The following is a 22,767-nucleotide window of genomic DNA, read 5'->3' as shown; positions in this document are numbered from 1 at the left end:
ATTTAATTTTTTTCGGGACAATTTCGCATTTCAGGGCTTCAATACAAGACGGACATTACATACGAGCAGCATGGAGGTATTTGGATGTTTTTTGGTGTGTCTTTTTGTTACTAAGACAGTTGGTATCCATTTGCAACCGTTATATGGACATGCACTGCTACGCCGAGACCCCCTGTAACTCAGAGAAGCCACGGAGGACTCTGAAACTTCTCCCAGCCCTTAGTCCACATGAAGGGGAGGAGATAATGAGAAATGAAATTTCAATTTTGGGTGAACTATCCCTTTAAAAACTCTTTAATTAAAAAGTCGTTTCTCTGCAGAAAGTCAAACAGTCACAGTAACAAGGTTTCAACACAAACAAAGTCCCTGGATTATAAAATACACATCGACCTCGTTAAGTTTAAGTTGAGTCTCTGACCTGAAACCTTCCAGATCTCTGACCTCCGGTCTGTTTTCTATTTGATCCTTTCACTATAAAACATATTTAACTGCCATAAAGTCATGCACATTATTATTAAAACCTTTAATATTGACAACAACATAAAGCAGAAGAAACTTCACCCAGTCGACACCGGGGCCGTGAAACGTTTGACATCTGATTCTGGATCAGTCTCTCTGAAGCAGCAGAGTGAGAGTTCCTCTGAACAAACATCATCCTGTGCTTATTCATTTTGGGGCAGAACTGATTAAACTTGAACTGTAGCTGCCGAGGTAACGTCAGAGGTTGCGCTAGACTTTTTCGTTGCCGGTCATTTTGACTGACGGGGTCATAAAAATTCCGTCATAATCTATTTTTACCGGTCACTTTAATTTTTTTTATGATAATAATGACATATTCAATAGCACTAATTTTAATTTTTTTTTTTTTAATTCATATCAAGTCCAAACAAATTGAACAGAGAATGCTCCGCAGCAGAGTCGGCGTCGGATCACATCTAATCGGGGGTCATTCAGTGAATGCGGGGGTCTCTCTCTCTCTCTCTCTCTCTCTCTCTCTCTCTCTCTCTCTCTCTCTCTCTCTCTCTCTCTCTCTCTTTTACGCACGCACGCACGCAGCCATTGCGCATCACTGAAAGAACTGCTACTAGACCACACAGCCAGATGCAGCACAAATTCAGACAGGACAAAACCACACGCAGCTTTAAGTGTTATAAACAATGCCACGGCGGGCAGAATACATTAAAAGAAGGTTTATAGCGTTACCTTTAGAAGAGTTGTGTGCGGCGAGTGTGTGAAACTCCCACTGCTCTACCTGTACCGAGACACACCGCTGTGTAGCCTACAGCTTCAGTCTATGGACGTAATTTAACAGCTGACTACTGTCGGCCCCTCGGACACTGCAGCTGAATCTCGCCCGTTAAATCATTATCGACCGTCATATTTTCACTGACACGACTCCCATCAACATTTAATCCACTTGAAGGAGTTTGAATACTGCGGGGAAGCTTTCTGTCTTCTTCTCTGTTGTTAGTGTTTATGTGTGGCAGCGCTACACAGGCCTAGAGGAGGTACTACAGCGTTTTTCTACTGAGCGCACCAGCCAGCTGTGAGGTTTTTTTTATTTTTATGTTTTATCTCATTCTCACCGTAGTGACTTTGTGACATTGTATATATTTTATATCGTTATCCATCGCTCCATTTATTGATTATCCGCCGGCTTCAGTGTAAACAAATGCACATGGCCAGACAGCCATGGGTGTGAATTGCAATCTGTCAAAATGACGGATGGCCTCAAAATCTTTCCGTCACCGTTTTAAAAAAACGGTCAATGACGGAAAATATCCGGTTAACGCGACCCCTGGGTAACGTACAATTTATTTTGTGTGTGCTGGTTTGACATTTAACTAGTTTGAAGGTAAAACCGCTTCACAGTTTGGAGGTAATTACGCGGCGGCGACGGCGCTCTCACAATACCCTGGATTCAAATATTTGCGTGACCCCAGAATGATCACGGACGTGTTTTGACTTTTGTCAAGTGCATGGAAATAACCTCTGGACTGTTTTTCTCTCTCTTAAACTGGAAGGTAATTACAGTCCTTGTCAGTGGTGAAATTAAGTCTGTCCACGGCCGCTGCAGCAGATCTGAATATTACAGGTCATTACTGTGTCAGCGCCGCGGCCCCGGGCGTTCCTCTTCTTGTCTGACTGACTGCCAACACAATACAAAAAAAAACCTCATGTGCATTTTACCAGCCGCCTGCTGAATGCTGATATAAGTGAGGATCAGTCTTCAGGTGAGGAAAGGTGCGTTTGATTCCTCTGGTGGCGGGAGGAGAGATTAATGAAGATTATAAAGATGGAACATGATTTATTTTTTCATTGTTTCCTCCTTTTGAAGTTCAAAGTCGAGTCACGGACCCTTCCCCCCCCCGACGAGCAGCATTCACAAGTTCCCCAGTAAATCGGTGCCTTTTGAATAAGTAAATGTGTGTTGGTCCTCTTTGAGTTTCATTTGACCCGATGTTGTTGTTGTCGTGTCGACGAGCAGCGAGGCGTCTCAGCAGCATCACTTCTAACCGTCTAACTGTAGGCGAAGGAACGCGCTGCGACCGTTCCTTACCTGAAAGGCGTCTGTAACATCGTTGACATGAGGTTTTATATACGTGTTCTTTTTCAGGATGTTGAAGTCTGAGCAATCAATCGCCCTCGTTTTGACGCTTCACTTCAAAGGGTTAGGGTTTCACAACATCTGACATTTGTGGTTGATATATTGAGTTTAATTTGTCTCTTGATGAAACTTGAAGAAAACAGTCGGTGTGTTTCCATGACGTCGGAACATCCATCCAAGTTAAACACATGAGTTCAAATGAGATTGTACTGAATCCAGTTTCTCACAGACGGACCAACACAAGGTGCTCAGAGCTTCACAGATAGTTCAACATTTTTGGCAAATTGACCCATTGCCATAATAATCCCTATAGTCATAGCAGTAGGTTCGTTACCTTTAATTGTCGGTGCAAGCTGTTTTTAGAACGGCGGAGCAGAGCCGTGAGCTGCTCAGAGCAACGCTACGGAGGCTCATTATGGGATTTCTTAGTTTCCCTCATCAAACTCATCAAATACACAATCCAACAACTCCACAACGCTCTGGTGGACAAGTTGTGAGCTGCACATTCACCACGCTATGAGATAATAACACAACGTTACCACACAGAGTTGTTGTAGAGGGAAATTCATGCAAAACGTGTTGCATTCAGGGACAGTTTTTCAGCAAGCAGTCTCTGCAATTTTACAATCTGGACCTTATTTCTAGCATAAAATACGATCATTTACTCACCCAGATAACTTTGGTGTCATTACAAGTGGTTGTGATGAAATGAGCTCCAGCCGAGAGGCGCGTATATCCGTATAATGGAGTCTACAGGGCAGCAGAATGCAGCCTCTAAATAACACATTATCTGCTGGGAAACTCCTTCATTTCACCAATATTTAGTTGTGATAGGCTAGTGCTATTCCCCTCTGAGTCCGGGGTTAGCTGTTATCAACATCCGGGGTCTGTAGGTTGACCTACTGACCTCTCACCTGGATGATGTCATCTCTGAGCGCCGTGCAGCGCGGCTTGTTGCTACGGCTAATGCTGTGGTTCGTTTCTGCGTGTTTCTGACTTGTCAGAACAAAATGAGCAGCTGGATGAAGTTCAGCTTCCACAGGCTTCCTCTCCTCAACCTGGACTCACTAAAGCTCCGGCTAGTTGAGATAAAAATGGACCCGAATGCCGAAGCAGAATGATTATTATCAGAATGAGCCGCGCTGCACGGCGCTCAGAGATGACATCATCCAGGTCAGAGGTCAGTAGGTCAACCTACAGACCCCGGATGTTTAGTTTTTAGTTTTAGTTTTTATTATGGATCCCCATTAGTCCTCACCTTGGTAAGGACTATTCTTCCTGGGGTCCAGACACTCATATATGACAATCAAAACATAATACAATAACTTACAGAATTAGATAAATGACAAACAACAAAATAATAAGAATAAAAATATTTTACAAATACAAACCAACTTTGACTTTTCAAAACCTTAAAAAAATGTAAGTTCTTTACTAATAATGGCCTCTTTTATTTTCTGTTGATAGTAGCTAACCCCGGACTCAGAGGGGAATAGCACTAGCCTATCAGAACTAAATATTGGTGAAATGAAGGAGTTTCTCTGCAGATAATGTGTTATTTAGAGGCTGCATTCTGCTGCCCTGTAGACTCCATTATACGGATATACGCGCCTCTCGGCTGGAGCTCATTTCATCACAACCACTTGTAATGACACCAAAGTTATCTGGGGGAGTATATGATCGGATTTTATGCTAGAAATAAGGTCCAGATTGTAAAAATACAGCAATTTACCCTTTAAACGCAGCCTCTGAAGGATGAACCACCTGAAATGAAGAGGAAACTCCCCAACGTCTGTTTTTCTGTCACTGTTTCATTTGCTTCAAGGATTATTAAGCGTTTATGCCTTTTTTTTTTATAACGTGGGTTTTACTTTTATAGATTCATCCATTTGCTCTGTTGGTTTTCATTCTTCACCCCAACTGAAAAGCTTTGAGATGTTCAGCGCCATGGTAACAATCCTAAAAAAAAAATTTGAAAAGGAGTCCAGTGGGTCTACGTAGAAAACAAGTAGTCGACCAATTTATGTCGATGTCAGAGATCCTGAAAATCTAGATGATAAATATTGAAAGAAAACGGGAAGTTGTGTCAGTAAACATCTCGTAATGTGTGTGTGTGTGTGTGTGTGTTTGCTTCTTACAGCAATGGTACACGGGCTCCATGAAGGCGGTGTGTGTTTGGTTGACTGACAGACTGGACCTGCAGCTCCACATGTACCAGCTGAAAACACTCATCAAGATTGTGAAGGTAAACAGAAAGAAAAAAAACCAACATCAGAGAGAGAAAAGAAAGAAAGAAGGATGTCAATGTCAATCTGCATGCGTTTTACTTTTACCCTCCACATCCTTTTGTTTGTCGTGTGAAAAGAGCGGCAGTGGGTGATTCTGAGACCGATTCATTAAAAAGAAAACATATGTTGTAGATTGATTGTGTAGAAACAGTGAGATTTGACGACGTTGAGGGAATGATAATAAAGACAAATCACAGCAGGCTGAGGCGTCCTTGAAGGCAGCAGCAGCAGCAACAGCAGCAGCAGCAGAGGTGTGAAGAGGCAGCGAGAGAGAGAAAAAACTGCTCAAATTGTGTGGCGCTGCCGTTTTTTTTTTTTGTCTTTTCATAGTTTGCTAATGTACAGAGACGCGCTAGTTAAACTTGAAAGCAACATGACTGTAACAAGGAATGATAATGGCTTCTGACTGAAGGTAAAAACCCCCCTCTCGGGCGCCTCGGCCTGCCTTCCCCGGGCCCGCCACATAAAAGATTCAGCTCGTCCTTCAGACTCAATCTTCCCGCTTTTGTCCTTCCGATCGGCAAACAGCAGACGCCTCCTCCGGCTCGCTGCATTCCTAAGATGTTCTCTCTGTTTTTCCCTCCCTTCTCCCTTTACCTCCCTCCCTCCCTCCCTTCCTCCCTCCCTCCCTCCCACCTCGACAGAAGACCTACCGTGACTTCAGGCTGCAGGGCGTCCTGGACGGCACGCTCAACAGCAAGAGCTACGAGACCGTGTACAACCGGCTGACGGTGGAGGAGGCCACGGCGGCCGTGAAGGCGGGCGACGGCCTGCAGGGCATCAGCATGAGAGACAGTGATGAGGAGGACGACTGAACACACACACACACACAACACACACACACACACATACTAAAACACACACACCTTGCCCTCACACACACAGTTGTTTGCTACCTGACCGTCGCCCTCTCTAACAGATCAGCACCGGTCTGACTGTGACCTGAAACTAAAACACATTTAATACAATTCAATATTAGCATTATTGGAATTTGTTGCTGGTTAAAGGGATAGTTCATCAACATTTTGGCAAATTGACCCATTGCCATAATCCCTATAGTCATAGCAGTAGGTTCGTTACCTTTAATTGTCGGTGCAAGCTATTTTTAGAACGGTGGAGCAGAGCCGTGAGCTGCTCAGAGCTACGCTACGGAGGCTAAGGGAATTTCTTGGTTTCCCTCATCAAACTCATCAAATACACAATCCAACAACTCCACAACGCTCTGGTGGACAAGTTGTGAGCTGCACATTCACCACGCTATGAGATAATAACACAACGTTACCAGACAGAGTTGTTTTAGAGGTAAATTCATGCAAAACCGCTGATGCGCGTTGCCTTCAGGGACAGTTTTTCAGCAACCAAACTCTGTATTTACCTCGAAAACGACTCCATTTCGTAACGTTCCGTTATTATCTCATAGCGTGGTGAATGTGCAGGTCACAACTTGTCCACGAAAGCGTTTTGGAGTTTTGGGATTTTGTATTTGATGAGTTTGATGAGTTTGATGAGGGAAACCAAGAAATCCCATGATCCTCCGTAGCGTAGCTCTGAGCAGCTCACGGCTCTGCTCCGCCGTTCTAAAACTAGCTTACACCGACAATTAAAGGTAACGAACCTACTGCTATGACTATAGGGATTATGGCAATGGGTTAATTTGCCAAAATGTTGAACTATCCCTTTAAAATAAAATAGATTATGCTAAAGTTAGCTAGTGGGTTTAATCCACTCAGTTTTAAATAAAAACTAAAGATGAAAAATATTGAATAATAATAATAAGAAACAGCTTTGGCTGCTCAGGAAAACCACCATGCAATATTAACAACAGAAAGTTAGGCTAATATTAGCTGAAGTTAGCATGCCTTGTAATTCACCACTCAGTCTTACTCTTTAAATTAAAACAGAAGAAACCTGAGATCAAAGTTCAGAGTCCAGTTGTGTTATGAACTCAACTCAATTGTAAGTAAACAGATTTTGTGTTATGTTAGCACAGTGGCTAATATTATCCTGCTAGCTAACAGAAAAGGTCAGAATTGTTACCAAAAATGTACAATTAGGTTGTGAGAAACAATAAATATAATTTAATGTTAGTTGACCTAGAAAATGTACAAGAAAATAGGACAAGTTATTCTAAAGTTAGCTTAAGCTAGCATGCCATGTTCGATGAGATAATAAACAAAACAAGATTAAACAGCAAGAGGAGTTAGGCTAACACTTGTTAGTAAATAATGTTGTGTCTCCACTTAAGTTAAAAATCCCAAATAGATACACTTAAATAAAACTGGAGAAAGTAATAAAAGATCAAAACTACAAGACAAAAAAGCTTCTCCGTAACACCACAACAAGTTAAGCTAACGCGAGCTAACAAGTCATGCTAAAGCATTTTCTCCTTCTTTCTTTTTAACTCAGTCATACTGAAGAATAACATTTCTGAATAACATTTCTGAAATTTTAAAGTGGACAGACATTAACAGAGTTTGGCTGGTGTCATATTCGTATCAATGTTGTTATTACGGCTCTAATATGAATGCAGCGTTACATTAGCTTAACGGCTAACATTATCTATCTAGCTAACAGACAAGGACAGCTGTTAGCTACTACAGAAATACAATCAGATCATGGTGAATTAATATGTGATATTACTGATATTTGTTACAGTCAGAGTTTTAAAACTATATTTACAATCATAAATCCAGCTGCTACTGAGGTTTTTTGAGCGACAATGAAGGTCTGTCGTAGATAAACTACCAAACTAACAATGTTTTAGTCCAGTTCTGTTCTGATTAATGTTTTAGTCGAACATGTAAGATGTTTTTAGGCTTTTTTTTTCTCCAAAAAGTAAAACTGTGAAAGAGAAAAGATAAGTCTGATCAGTTGAGAGGTGACGCTCAGGTAGTGACACGCCCACTTTCACCACCGCCGACCTGTCACATGCTCATCACTCAGACACTTACTACATGTTGAAACAAACGTACATGAGTCCGAATGTACGTAACGCCAGAGACAGGAAGTGGCGGCGCGGCGTCAAGACGCTCCAAGACGAGCCTCGCCAAGCCCCCTCCGCGTGCAGCCATACTATGATTGATGTCACTTTGTACAGTCGAGCTCAGCGATTGCCGTTAGTGCAACTCCTTCCTGTTTGGTTTTCATCCTCAGTCGTAGCTCAATGTTGAAGCTTGAGGCGACGCTGCTGCTTATTATTTTATTTTATTTTATTCTTTTAATCACATTCCTGGCGCCAATGAAAATCCACTGGAAGAGTTTTATTTTTATTTGACAGGAAGTTTGGGATTGTGAGCTTCTACTGAACCGGTTTTATCAAAGCTTTCATTCTCCTCACCTGTGTTTTTCTTTTGTTTGTTCGTTGGTTTAACTTCATAAAACAACCGAAGATGTTTCTGACGAGCAGCCCAACGCCATCACAGCACCTCAGTACTTGAAGTTCAGTTCAATAACCGCAAGAAGTAGCTTTGATTGGCTTTGATTGGCTTTAATCAGTGATGGTTTTGACCTAAAACCTCCTGATCTGATTGGTTCACATTCAAATACCAGACCAGTCTTTGCTGGTTTGTCCTTTAGCGTTGATCCTGGAAACACAAACCAAACCACTGGTCTTTGCTTTTATTGACCTTCACTACAGGATCTTGTGTTTCCAGTTGACCAACCTTATACCCAAACCTTAAAGGGATAGTTTAACATTTTGGCAAATTGGCCCATCGCCATAATCCCTATAGTCATAGCAGTAGGTTCGTTACCTTTAATTGTCGGTGCAAGCTGTTTTTTAGAACGGCGGAGCAGAGCCGTGAGCTGCTCATGGGATTTCTTTGGTTTCCCTCATCAAACTCATCAAATACACAATCCAACAACTCCACAACGCTCTGGTGGACAAGTTGTGAGCTGCACATTCACCACGCTATGAGATAATAACACAATGTTACCACACAGAGTTGTTCTAGAGGGAAATTCATGCAAAACCGCTGATGCACGTTGCCTTCAGGGACAGTTTTTCATCAAGCAGTCTCTGCATTTATCTCTAAAACAAGCGTGGTGAATGTGCAGCTCACAACTTGTCCACCAGAGCGTTGTGGAGTTGTTGGATTGTGTATTTGATGAGTTTGATGAGGGAAACCAAGAAATCCCATAATGAGCCTCCGTAGCGTAGCTCTGAGCAGCTCGCGGCTCTGCTCCGCCGTTCTAAAAACAGCTTGCACCGACAATTAAAGGTAACGAACCTACTGCTATGACTATAGGGATTATGGCAATGGGCCAATTTGACAAAATGTTGAACTATCGCTTTAAGGGATGACTAGTTCATAGTTTGAGTTTGTTTCCAACCTGTCTGCTCCTGTGTCTTCACCTGTTGGACAGTAAACGACAGATTTGACGCCCAAAAGCTACAAAAACAACACCCAGATTATTATTATAAACCATAATTAACCTTCATTAACTCCAGTCTTTAGCCACAGCCGTAGTTGCCAAGCGTTGATGACCGTGTCACGTTCAAGAGCTCTGACAGAACGGAGGATTTCTCATTCATTCATTCAGTCATTCAGTCATTCATTCAGTGCCATGTTGTTTTTCAGGATTCAGCCTTCAGGTAAAAAAAAAAACTAAACCAGACAGTTCTTCATCTCTGAATGTTTGATGTTCAGTGTCTTAGATCACAGCTCCACGCTGACTCAATGTTGCTGCGCTGCTGCTGCTGTCGTTTCTCAATCTGCACCGCGTCCTCAGGTGGTACGAGATGCAAAAAAACACACACACACACACACGATCTATTTCTACAGGTCTGAGTTCTGCTGTGAAACGGGGCGAAACGCGAAGGATGTGTTTAAAGGTGTCGGGACAGGAAGTGAAGGTGGGGAACGGTTTGTGAGGAGCGATGATGTAGTTCATCTCTGTTCATTGTGATATTTTACTTGTTGTGAAGATTTTCTATTGAGCTGTAGCGTGGTATATGGTCGTACCGCCTGATGTGCATCATATCCAACGTCGATCAAAGTCTTAGAAACGCGCCGACGCACTGAAAAAGTCCGAACTCCTCTGTTTTTATTGTTTAAGTTTTGGTTTTTAACAGTAAAATCACTGTCTTTTAATCCGATTACCGTCGTCGTTGAATCTGATTGGCTGTGAGCGAACGAAGCAGCGTGTCGTTTCGTTTGTTTGCGTGTTTTTATCTGTGAATGGAGCATCGGCCTCGGTCCGGTCCAGTTTGTGTCAGTCAGTGCAGTTGAAAAGGCCAAAAACCCTGAAGGACAAAAATCTATTTGAAGAAGTATATTTATATCGTCTGATTTATTGTGCACCTGTTTTTGTTCAGGTGTCTGATCTCAGTGTCTCTATTAATTAAAGTGTTTTTAAAGCAACTCTGGTCTCACTCTCTGGCTTTTATTCTCTCAAACGAGGACTGTTTCAAAATAAAAGCTTGTGTTTCGTTTGAACATTAAAGGGATAGTATCATTTTTTTTTTTAAGTGGGGTTGTATGATCTACAAATAGCCCCTAAGTACTTTAATTGCAGTAGAAGACTCTCTGCACTCCTCCCGTTAGCAACGCCAGCCCATAATAGCCCTGCCCACAGATATAACATACATTGTTGTGAACAGACCCAAAGAAACGGCCTATTTTCACGGCCTAAAAGAGGTTTTACCTGAAAAAAAATACACAGTTCCATTGTTCGCTATAATATAATTTTTTCCAGCCCTTCAAAGTGCAGGAAAAACACAGTTTTTATTTGGACCTAACCAACTGCTGATCGGCGGGCGCTAACCCTGGGCGGAGGGATACGTGAGTTGGTTAGGTCCAAATAAAAACTGTGTTTTTCCTGCACTTTGAAGGGCTGGAAAAAATTATATTATAGCGGACAATTAAAGTACTTAGGGGCTATTTGTAGATCATACAACCCCACTTTTAAAAAAAATGCTACTATCCCTTTAAAGACACTTGTTTTCACATAGCATCAACAACATTTTACATGATGTTAGAAGGTTTAAACTGAGCTACTTGGCCAGAAGTATGTGGACGCCGATGGAGGAACCACTTCCTGGTTCAACATGGAAACAACTCGACCTCGTCCAACTGGAACATCTGCAGCTTCAACATCTGCAGCTTCAACATCTTCAACGTGGAGCAGCTCATTGATGCAGCAGAACCATGGACATTAATCTAAAATACACTGAAGTACATGGAGGCACCTAAACCTTAAAATGTCTTTAACGATGTTCTGGTGAAGATTTCAGATTTTAATCTCACTTCAGGTTGAGTTTTGATTTTCAGATTTCAGATTCAGATTGATTTATTTTTTAAATGGGAACAGTAGGCTACATATTGATGAACTCTGTTGTGTAAATATGTGGGATTGTAGCCAAGTGGCTAATCTCCATCCCCAGTACCATTGGCAGGTTGATGTTAAACATAAAAACAATGAAGATAAAAGCACAAGAGGCAGGACTACGACTATAGAACAATGCATCATGACAACACCTTGACATCTTACACAAACATACGTACATATGAACAACATACGTATGTTAATTGGCCGAAAAAGTATTAGGGGGACCAAGAGATTACAGAACAGTTATATAGTGCTACAGTGCTAATTAAAGTGCTAAAGTGACAAGTGCAAGATTACATTTATTCTGATTGCACAATGCCCCAGTAAAGTGCAGGATTGACTTAAATTGCACCATGGCACATGATTGCACATGCAGATGTGTGTCTAATATTGCACTAAATCTGTATACATAAATGTATTATGATATGTGTACATATTATGTACACACTTGATGATGTGAATGTTTCCTCCTGAGGAAACGGAGCAGCAGCTTCCTGAGGTGAAAAACCAGGAGATGGTTCACAGGAACATTAAAGACAAAACAAAGATAGTCAGCTACATTTATGAAGTACGTGATGAATAAAAGCACAAATATCATAAACCTACATATCACCATTGTTTAAAATGACATGAAAATCCCTTAAAGCTGCTTTTAAATCACCTTAAGGAAAACCCCTTCAATTTGTTCAATGTTCAAATGAGTTTCTTCATTTATTGATTTAGTTTTGTGGCTCAGAGGTTTTAAAGCTTCTCATTAAAAATATTTATCGCCTGTGTCTCTTTAATCTGACAGTTTAGAGATGTTTAAGGTTTTTCTGTTTGACCATCAGCTGATGTTCTCTCTCTTCCATTGAAATGAATAAGCATCAAATGTTTTCCCTCCAAAATAAAAGAGTTGTGCTGCAGAAGAGCACTATTTCATCATTAATTCATTATTATAATAATGAATCATTATTTTTATCTGATCTATTGTGATTCAATCTGAGGTCCAGCAAAAAAAAAAAAAGAGATTTGTTAAAGTAATTTCAAAATAAAAGACACGAGACAGAGAAATTTGATCCGATCAGAGTTTTTAATTCAAAAACATATAAATGTCCCTGAAAGGAGAAAAATCTCTGATTTAAATGTCATTATAAAGAGAATAAATGAAGTGAAACAGGTCAAGGTTTAAATCTAAAGGCCTCAGACGCTGCTTCACATGTTTCTGCTCCAGATTCTTCTACAGCCACTGGACAGCACTTTAATTGGTCGACTGAGGTTATTTTAAATCTGCTCTATAAATAAACTGTGACTTGACTATTTATAATATTAATAATAATAATAATGATATTATTATTAACACTTTTTGTCTTTTGCATGTAACCTGATCATGTTTCTGTGGATTTTTATTGATCCACTGGTTGTTCACACTGACATGAAGCTCCGGCCTGAGGTTCATTTATTGTTTTTATTTTATTGTGCTTCAATTATTCATCATTATCATTATTATTATTGTTAATGTTATTGTTACATATCAGTCAGTGTTGACTTCATTCACAGTGAGTTTGTGTAATAATGATGATGAACCTCAATAATAATAAAATGATCAGTCTAATATTATTAATAATGTAGAAACACAGTGAATTTTCCTATAATAAATGTTTGTGAACGAATGTTCACAGCTGAATTTCTAGTGCTGACTCAACAGCAGAACATGTCATCCATTTTATTTCTTCTATAATATTTTATATCAACACTGGAGAAAAATGTTAAAAACCACTTCAGCATTATAAAGCAGCATTTCATCCTAATAATAACAATAATAACAGTAATCAGGAGTGTTTGACATTAAAACAAATAATACAATAAAATAAAAAAAAACATATGAGAACCTGAGACCACGAGGACCCACAGAGGTCACGTGACAGTTTAAGGAGATAAAACAAAAGAAAATAAAACACAAACTGAGATATAAAAAAAAAACTGTAAATTAAACAGGAGCATCAGTGTCTTTAATATAAAACATTAAAACCTGAGTCCAGAATTAATAAAAAATAATAAGAAACCAAACGAACACAAACAAATGCGTGACATAATAATGATAATGATAATAATTATTATTATTATAGAAGTTATTGCTGTTATTATATCAGTAGCGTCCTTACAATAAAACTGATATTTATCTCCAGGCCTGTAGAGTTACGATACGATACGAGTTCTCTGTGACCTCTGACCTCTGAACGAGCAACAAACATCCCATAATAACCCATGAGTTATCTAAATATATACTGTATATGTCTTTATCTATACGTATATTTCTATTCCAGGGCTCGTGTTTCCTCTTCTCCTCTTTGTTCTTCATGACGCAGCTCATTCTGTGACCGTGAAAACTCAAACACATAAACAACAGAATGAGAATCTTTATTTACCCTCATTTATTGTAGTAGTATAATATAATAACAACAACAATCTGTTATCATATATAGATATTTTCATATAGAGATATTTTTTAAAGAGAAGAAAAGAAACATTAAAATGGAAACAGGGAGGTTTTTTTTGTTGGTGTTTGTTGGTGTTGTGTCTCTTCCACCGTCACTTCTCTTCATCTTTTGTTCGACTCTTTGAGTTCATCCATTCATTCATTCATCCATCTTTTTTTCTCTTTCTTTTTTTGTGCTTTATTTAGATGAGGTAGCATGACAGCATCATAAAATTATAACCATAGACATACATTACATTACATACACTGAAAACTATAGGGAAACATAGGTACATAAAGGAATGATGAGGGAAATTAAAATAAATGAAAAGAAAAACATAATAAGGAACATAAACAATAACCATTGCCAGAAAATCATATAAATAATATCCATTGTTCAAATAGATCGTTCTTAAAGAGGGGCTATATTGAATCTCTCAAAAATACAGTTCGTTTTCATGGCTTTTTATTTTATTTTTAATGTATTTTATTATTGTTGCATATTGGTGAATTTCTTGGGTGGATTTGAATTCCGGCCTTTTTTTTTTTTTTTTTTTTTTTTTAGCAGTCTACCAGTTGTATTATTGTATTAATTCATCCATTCATTCATCTCCTCGATCTGCAGCTCCGCTTTCCTTCCTTCCGTCTGTCTGTGCGTAAAAGAGCGAGACAGAGAGAAGAGAGAGAAGAGAGAGAAGTCTTGGATGTTTCACTCTCTCCGTCTCAGTGTGTGTGTGTGACGTCGTGCGTAAAAGTGGCAAAAGAAAGAGAAAAAAAAAGCGCTCGGGTTAAAGTTTGTGTGTGAAACCCCTCCACCCTCATCCCTCCACAGATCGATGACTTCAAATCCAAATCCACGTCCTGCTCCGCGTCTCCGTCTCTGATCCGTGCGTAAAAAGGGGGAAAAAAGCGCCGAATCTGAATCTGAATCTGCTGCTGCTCCAAAAAACGCACTGACCCCGCGGCCGCTGCGCTGCGCATCGCGAGCCAAAAAAAAAAAAAGAAAGAAAGAAAGAAAGAAAAAAAAAAAGCACCACCACACACAACCACGCACACACGAAGTGACGCGAAGCCACAACGACGAACGAGGAAGGAGACCTGCGGGATTTACCAAACACCTTCTTCTTCCAGTTGAGCAGGAGTCAGAGTCCTGCCAAGTAAAGGACAACCTCCTCTTCTTCCTCTCTCCTCCTCCTCCTCCTCCTCCTCCTCTTCCTCTCTCCTCCTCCTCCTCCTCCTCCAGCGGCGACAAGTGCAGAAGAGAATCGACGGAGGAGAGAATTGAGCAAATTATCCACTTCTCCTCTCCCTCCTGGACGCGTGTAACGATCCTGCATCGAGCCGCCGCCGCTGCTGCTGCTGCCGCTGCTATCTGATCTGTTCATCAATAAGCTATTGGAGGAAAGGAAAGGAAGGGAAGGGAAGGGAAGGGGGGAATCGGACCTGGACCTGGACCCGCCGCTGCATGCTCGCTCGGTGGTCCGGACGGAGCTATAGGGGGGGTTAGTTAGTTGGATGGTTGTAACCGAGCAGCAGCAGCAGCAGCAGCAGTTCAACCCTCCACAACCTGCGGCTTCTTTCTTTTCTTTTCTTTTCTCTTCTCTTCGCTTCTCTCTTCTCTCCAGCAGCTTCACCACTTCACTCCTAGTTAGTGTAGTTGTTGTTGTAGTTGTTGTTGTGTAGTGGTTGTGTAGCAGTGGATGTAGCCTAGTGGCGGTGGGTGATGGACGGTCCTCTGCTGCGGCGCCCAGCGGGGCTCCACGGCCACAGCCACCACCAGGCCGCTGACATGCTGCTCTCCTCCTCCTCCTCCTCCTCCTCCTCCTCTTCCTCCTCCTCTTCTAACACCACGAAGCCTCTCGCCTTCTCCATCGACCGCATCATGGCGCCACGGACCACCCCGCCGGGACCAGGGTCGATGCCGCCGGGGCCGCCGGGGCCTGGGCCGGGGCCGCTGCCACCGCCGCTGCTGCCGCCGGGCTGCTGGTTCCCCTCATCCAGACCGGAGCTGCACCACCACCGCTGCGTCATCCCGCTGCTGCCGCTGGGAATCGAACCGGGGCCCCACCACAGAATCAGCATCACTGGGCTCGAATCTGGACACTTTGACTCTGCTGCTGCCGCCGCCTCGCCCGCTGACTTTTTGGGTTTTGGTTACTATAACAACAACAATGAAGCGGCGGCAGCATCGGACTCGGTGCAGCAGCAGCAGCAACAGGCCGCCACAACCGCTGCTACCACCACTGCTACCACTGGTCACTATAAACTGTTCCGGCCCCGCGTGGTGGTCAACCAGTCCTCGTTTCCCGCCGTTTGTTACCTCAACTGCAGCAGCGCGAGCGCAGCGTTGGACGGTGTCGGAGGCTCGTGCGCTGCGCCGCAGTTCAACCTGCACCCGATGGCCTCGTACCTGCTGAGCGCGCGCCACAAAGCCTTCCTCGCGGCGGAGAAGAGCAGCAGCGGCGGTGGTATTAGTGGTATTAGTGGTGGTATTAGTAGTATTAGTAGTAGTAAAGAATACCCGGTCTCCCAGAACCAGGTCCACATCCAGAACTACCTGAAGGAGCGGGACCAGGTTCGAGACCAGATCCTCAGCGACAAGATCTTCATTAAAGGCTCCGCGGCGGCGGCGGCTGCTGCTGCTGCTGCTGCCCGGCTCAGCGGCGCCTGCCCCGGGAACAAGCCCAAGGTCTTCACCTGCGAAGTCTGCGGCAAGGTGAGGAGGAAGGAGGGCCCTGAACGCACCACAGCGACTGGATCTAATTCAATATTCTTTATTTTATTTTTTATTAGGCCTATATTATCGGATCAAAATATTGAGAGTTAAACTGTGTAAGGAGATTTTAAACTTTATAAAAACAAACATTTAATTTAATTTAATTTAATTGTATTTATTTATTTAAAAAAGGACAATGTACATTAATAACATCAGTTATTTTCTCTTTTTAAGGAAGAGAAAAGAGGAAGCCCAATAACGTAAATGTACCGGGATTAATATAATTTTCACCCGCAATCCTCTGGCAGTTTACATAGGCTAAAAAAAAAGATTTCATAACAATTAGACAGACACAGGTATAACAGGACAGACATCAAATCAGACACAGGTGAAATAAGACAGACAGTGTAAGAACTCGACAGCAAAACACCTACAAAGAAGTTCTGACAAACATTCAAGACAGGCAACAAGAACAAGAACCTGACATACAAAGCAAAGCACAGAGACATGGCCAGGCTTTACACTGTACAGTAGCCTACATTAAGTGCAGTAGAACAATTAAAATATGAGCGCAACTGTGAGTGATTGCTTTTCAGTCAGTTTTTTAAATGTGGTGTATGTATGACATTCTCGAATTGTTAGTGGTAAGCTGTGGTAAACATCGTTGATATTGATCCTAAACATCATTGATTCTTCTTAAAAATCGTCTCTAAATTCATTAAGAAAAAAGAATCACTGAGGATTAAACTGTGTCAGAACAAATATTTGTTTGTTTTATTGATTAAATAGGCTATTGAAACTGGATCTAATACACTATTGATTTTTTTTTTATCGGATCATAATATTGAGAGTTAAACTGTGTGAGGACGTTTTAAACTTTATAAAAACATATTGATAGATATTGATCCTAAAAATCATTGATTCTTCTTAAAATCGTCTCTAAATTCTGGTTTTGTTAATTTTAACAAAATAGGCCTATTGAAACTAATAAATTTAGATTTTCCTTTAGAATTCAATTCAATTAAATTTCATTTCATTTCTTTATTTATTGAATTGGGACAGTGCACATGCATCAACACTGACGCATTAAGCATCAGTGTAAATGTGCTGGACTTAGCACAACTGCTAAATTTAAGCCGCAGTCCCAAGGCAGGTTTCTAAAAGACATAAACAATTGAATTCAATTCAAAAAACTTTATTGTCTATCGCAAAGGACAGAAAATTGTCATTAGTTTGGGCTCCAAAACAGTGTTTAATCGCTCTGGTTTTTATAGGCTATTGAATGTTTTTAAATCATATTTTATCTCATTCACACAGAAGTTTAGTGTTAGATTCTTTATTTACAACACCTGAAAGCTTTAATTTTGTATTTGTAGGCTATTATTAATTAGCATTATTGTATTTTTGAACGAGCAGCGACAATCAGAGGATTTTGTCGTTTTTTTTTCTCTTTGTGATGTGTTTGAACGTCTCATTAAATGTCTCCACAGTCTATTAATGACCCCTGACACGTGATCTTTAATTAGACTCAATCTGATAATTAAAGGGCACGACACCCTTTTTCTTTTACGCATCTCATTTAATCCTTTTTTTTTTTAATAGATCTTTTTTTTAACACTTTCTATTTTTATCTTAAAATAACTAAACATAAAATGTAATTAACGTGATCTCAGAGGCGAATTCAAAGTCACATGTTTTTTTAATCTTATTTATAATTTGTATTTATTTTAACAGTTGATTTCTTTTAGTTAAGATATTATAAGGCCTAATCTGCCCTACAAAGGCAAAGTGCAGTATCTGTAGAAAAACTGCTTTTTGTGTTTTTCCATTGTCAGGTTTAAGTATCAAATTATGAATAACTACCAAGTCTATAATTGATTAGATAAAGGTGGAAATTAATTAAATGTATTTTGTAGTTTGTCTTTCTGACCAATTATGGCAGATACTGCACTTTGCCTTGGTTTTACTCCAATGGGATTATAGAGTAAATTATAGAATAAAAGTAGAAAATAGATGCTGCACTTTGCCTAATTGGTTTTACAGTGCTTTTTTTTTTTTTTTTTTTTGGATGGACAGCAAAATAAAAAGCCCAATAACTCTGGACATTTTAGCAGTAGGCTACCCAATATAAATTCTACCAGATTGAAGAGAATGTGCCTTTACACTTTTGAATGTTGTTTTAATGAAAATGTGTTTATTATGACGATTATTATGACTATTGATGATCACTATTATAGTTATTGTCAATTAAACGTTGTTTTTTTTGTTTTGTTTTTCTCAGGTGTTCAACGCGCACTACAACCTGACCCGTCACATGCCCGTGCACACCGGCGCGCGGCCGTTCGTGTGTAAAGTTTGCGGTAAAGGCTTCAGACAGGCGAGCACGTTGTGTCGACACAAGATCATCCACACTCAGGTACAGTAGCTGCACGCTGCTGGTTGGTTGGTTGGTTGGTTGGTTGGTTGGTTTACCTGTCGACTCATCAGCTTTAACTCTGATTGATCTCTGATGTTTCTGCTGATCAATGACTTTTATTTTATTTTATTTTATTCCTTATCGATCATTTTCATCATCAGATTCTGATAAAGAGACGAACTCTGAGAAACAAACTTTATTTTTCTATTTTCTTCTTAAGTTATTGATAAATAACTGAACCCTGTGATACTGTAGATATCGATCTGTTGAATATTGATTAATTATCCAGCTATAGCTATAACTGAAAGGTGAATTTGCTGCTGCAGAAATATTTAACTGTGATGATTTGAACCTGTCGATCAATAACAAGACGCTTCACGTTTGACTTTAAAACCTCATTTAATTGTATTATTTATTATCTAATATATTATTATTTATTGATGTTCTATTTGTTTTAATTGATGTAGCTGTTTGAAGAGACAGATAAGAGTCAAGAACATGAACCGTTCATGAGCTTCTACAACCTCATATAGGCTATATAAAGTTAATAGAATAATGTTTATAAAATATCAAATCGAGCTGTTTTAACATTTTAAATCTGAACATGTTTCTAGTTTGTTTTAATTCACCTGCAGCCTTTATATAATATTGATTTATCATGATGACGTTGATGCGCTGCAGCTTCATGTTGGTCCCGTTGGTTCGTGATGCACGAGCTCCTCCTGTAGTTTCCTCTGAGACGTTCAGGGACACTGTTCATCTCAGTTAGTTTCAATGAGCTTCAATCCGCTTCAGTGCTAAAGTGCAGGGGAAATAATAGTTAGAAAAAAATAATAACTGTTTCTTTTCATTCTTTTTTTTATTTTATGTTTTGTTTTGTTTTTTAATAATAACTGTTATTTGATGTTATTCTTTCTGCAGGAAAAACCGCACAAGTGCAACCAGTGCGGGAAAGCCTTCAACCGCAGCTCCACGCTCAACACGCACACGCGCATCCACGCGGGATACAAACCGTTCGTGTGCGAGTTCTGCGGGAAAGGATTTCATCAGAAAGGTGACGGTGCGACACACACACACACACACACACACACACACACACACACACACACACACACCGTCACATTTAGCCATATTCATAATGAGCCTCAACTGTCACGTGATACAATTTATCTATTATTAGGCTAATTGATTAATTAATTGACATAATGAGCTCAATGGGAATCTATAGCCTACTGCAACTAGCCTACCATTAATAATAATAGTAATAATAATAAGAATATTTTTCCTGCTGATAAAACATAAAACACAAACTCATCACTTAAATAATAAATGAAGCAAATTCAGTTTATACAAAATTAATGTAATAAATGAATTAATTCAAACATGTTTTATGGATTAAAAACTAGACTATATAAATATAAAATCATTAATGTCTGTTGTTGCAGCTGCAGCTTTTTCAACCAGGGATTAAAAAAAAAAAAACCACATATGACATATAATAACCCGCTTTATTTATTGATTATAGATATTTATATTGATGCATGGATGTGGTTGGCTTAACCGCTGCTGTTTATGTTTATATATAGAAACATGTCATCAAAATCTACTTGTTTATTATATTTTACATTAATGATATAAAGTAACTGAAGCTGAAGATTAATAATGTGGAGTAAATTACGTAAATTATTGACTTTTCAGATGTAGAAATCCAGAGTAAATGTTCTCATTTCACCGTTTATACGAATGTTATCGCACTTAATTTAAACATTTGTCATCAGATTGATGTTTGAAATTTTAATGTTTTTATTTCTAATAGGCTAATTATGGTCAAATCAAAGAATTAGAGAAGTGCTTTATTCCTGAGGAGGTTCAGTGGGTTTTTCAGCCCTGAGCAGCGTCTGCAGGTTTCTCATCCTGAGAGACGTTAAACTGTAAAATAAACTGCACAGTCACAGGATTTATTTAAGATTATAAAGAGTAAATGTTTTATTATTTCAAGTCGTATTTGTTTCACGCGTTTGCACAGTTTTTATTCATTTATTTATTTATTTAGTTCTGCGGTTCAGAGATGATCAGCAGGAACGATGTGATAGAAAAAAACATCTTGATATTTAGATTTGGGTATTTTATTGTGAAACTCCAAAAACAGGAAGTAGAAATATATTCAAATGAAACAAACTTTAATCGTATATGAAACCGAACAAACAAACGGTGTCAGATTGGTCAAGTTCTCTTTTACTTGCTCTCCTAGCTGCTTCATCTTCTTCTCGTTCTTCTTAGCTGCTGCTTGTTCTTCTCCTTCTTCCTCCCTTCTTTCTTTTTCTTCTTATTCTCCCCCCTCTTCTTCTTGTTCCTCTGCTTTGTCTTCTCCCTCTCCTCCTCCTCTTCCTTCTCCTCCTTTGACTTCATCTTCTCCTCCTCCTTCCTCTCCTTTTTCCTCTCCTTCTTCTTCATCTTCTCCTTTTATTCCTCTTCCTCCACCTTCGTCTTCTCCCTCTCCTCCCTTCTCCTTCCCCTCTTCCTTCTCCTTCTCCTCCTCCTCCTTCATCTTCTACTTTTATACCTCTTCCTCCTCCCTCTCCTCCTCCCCCTTCCCCTCCTTCTCCTCCTTTTACTTCATCTTCTCCTCCTCCTCTATCTCTTCCTCCTCCTCCTCTTCCTTCTCTTTTTCCTCCTTCCTGACATTTCTTCCTCTTCTTCTCCCTCTGCTCCTCCTTTTACTTCATCTTCTCCTCCTCCTTCTCCTTCTTCCTCGTCCCCCTCCTTCTCCTCCTTTTACTTCATCTTCTCCTCCTCCTCCTCCTCCTTCCTGACGTTTCTTCCTCCTCCTCCTTATCCTTCTTCTTCATCTTCTCCTTTTATTCCTCTTCCTCCTTCTTCTCCTTTTCTCTCTCCTTCTTCTTCATCTTCTCCTCCCCTTCCTCCTCCTCCTCCTCCTCCTCCGTCTCTCCTCTTCCTCCTCCTTCCTCTCTCCTCCTCTCTTCTCCCCCTCTTCCTTCTCCTCCTCCTCTTCCTTCTCCTTTTCCTCCTTCCTAACGTTTCTTCCCTCTCCTCTTCCTTCTCCCTCTCCTCCTTCTCTTCATCCTTCTCCATCTCCTCCTCCTCTTCCTCATCCTTGTCCTCCTTTTACTTCTTCCTCCTCCTTCTTTGTCTTTACTTTTACTCCTTCTCCTCCTCCTCCTTCACCTCCCTAACGTTTCTCCCTTTGCTCCCCCCCCCCCCCTCCTCCTGTAGGAAACTACAAGAACCACCGGCTGACGCACAGCGGCGAGAAGCAGTTCAAGTGTTCGATCTGCAGCAAGGCGTTCCACCAGGTGTACAACCTCACCTTCCACATGCACACGCACAACGACAAGAAGCCCTTCACCTGCCCCACCTGCGGGAAGGGCTTCTGCAGGAACTTTGACCTGAAGAAGCACATCAGGAAGCTGCACGACCCCGTCAGCCCGCAGTCCGACCCCCAGGCCTGAGAGAGAGATGCTCTGAGAGACTTTCACCTCAGCACTGACTCTGTGACTCCTCCTCCTCCTCCTCCTCCTCCTCCTCTTTCCTATAACACGCCAAAAAAAAAAAAAAAAGAACAAGAAGAAGGAGAAACATGCACAAGAACCACCAGTTTAGTGTTTTTTCCCCCCTGTCCCGTAGCGGTGTAAATTCCCACGTTCTCCCATGGCCACAAAGTGTCAAAGTGTCGCCCACTTACGAATAATCACAGTAACTCAAAGATGTTAATTTGAATCGTTGCTGCTTTTTATTTGTTCCGACTCGTCTTTTTTTCCTGGATTTGACCCCTCGCTTTGTTAATTTAAAACATAATAGCCTAATTCACATAATTGTATTTAATTTTCAGTCTCTGGAGACAAAATGTCCTCAAATTAGGCTATGAATCAGTTTTTTTCTAAATGCTAATTTTAATTTGTGTGATCAGCGCCCTCCTGAGATCGTCTCTGT

The 22,767-nt window shown here is 40.5% G+C and overlaps 2 protein-coding genes across 2 annotated transcripts in view; both read left to right on the top strand.

Moving 5' to 3' along the window:
* cadps2 (Ca++-dependent secretion activator 2) overlaps window positions 1-5,906 on the top strand; it is a 271,611-nt gene extending 265,705 nt beyond the window's left edge. The window contains exons 26-27 of the mRNA XM_083973873.1: window positions 4,749-4,853; window positions 5,541-5,906. Coding sequence (XP_083829999.1) covers window positions 4,749-4,853; window positions 5,541-5,711 — 276 coding nt within the window. The 3' untranslated portion in view covers window positions 5,712-5,906. The remainder of the gene's footprint in view (window positions 1-4,748; window positions 4,854-5,540) is intronic.
* A 9,501-nt stretch (window positions 5,907-15,407) lies between these two features.
* On the top strand, window positions 15,408-22,286 carry fezf1 (FEZ family zinc finger 1; the record flags this gene model as incomplete). The annotated part of the gene is made up of 4 exons (XM_083973426.1): window positions 15,408-16,400; window positions 18,682-18,816; window positions 19,738-19,870; window positions 22,051-22,286. The coding sequence occupies 4 exons, from the start codon at window positions 15,408-15,410 to the stop codon at window positions 22,284-22,286; spliced, it is 1,497 nt and encodes a 498-aa protein (XP_083829552.1).
* Between the last annotated feature and the right edge of the window lie 481 nt (window positions 22,287-22,767).

Source organism: Trachurus trachurus (genome assembly GCF_905171665.1).
Source record: "Trachurus trachurus genome assembly, chromosome: 6".
Classification (NCBI taxonomy): Eukaryota; Metazoa; Chordata; class Actinopteri; order Carangiformes; family Carangidae; genus Trachurus; species Trachurus trachurus.
This window is presented reverse-complemented; position numbering and strand designations above follow the sequence as displayed.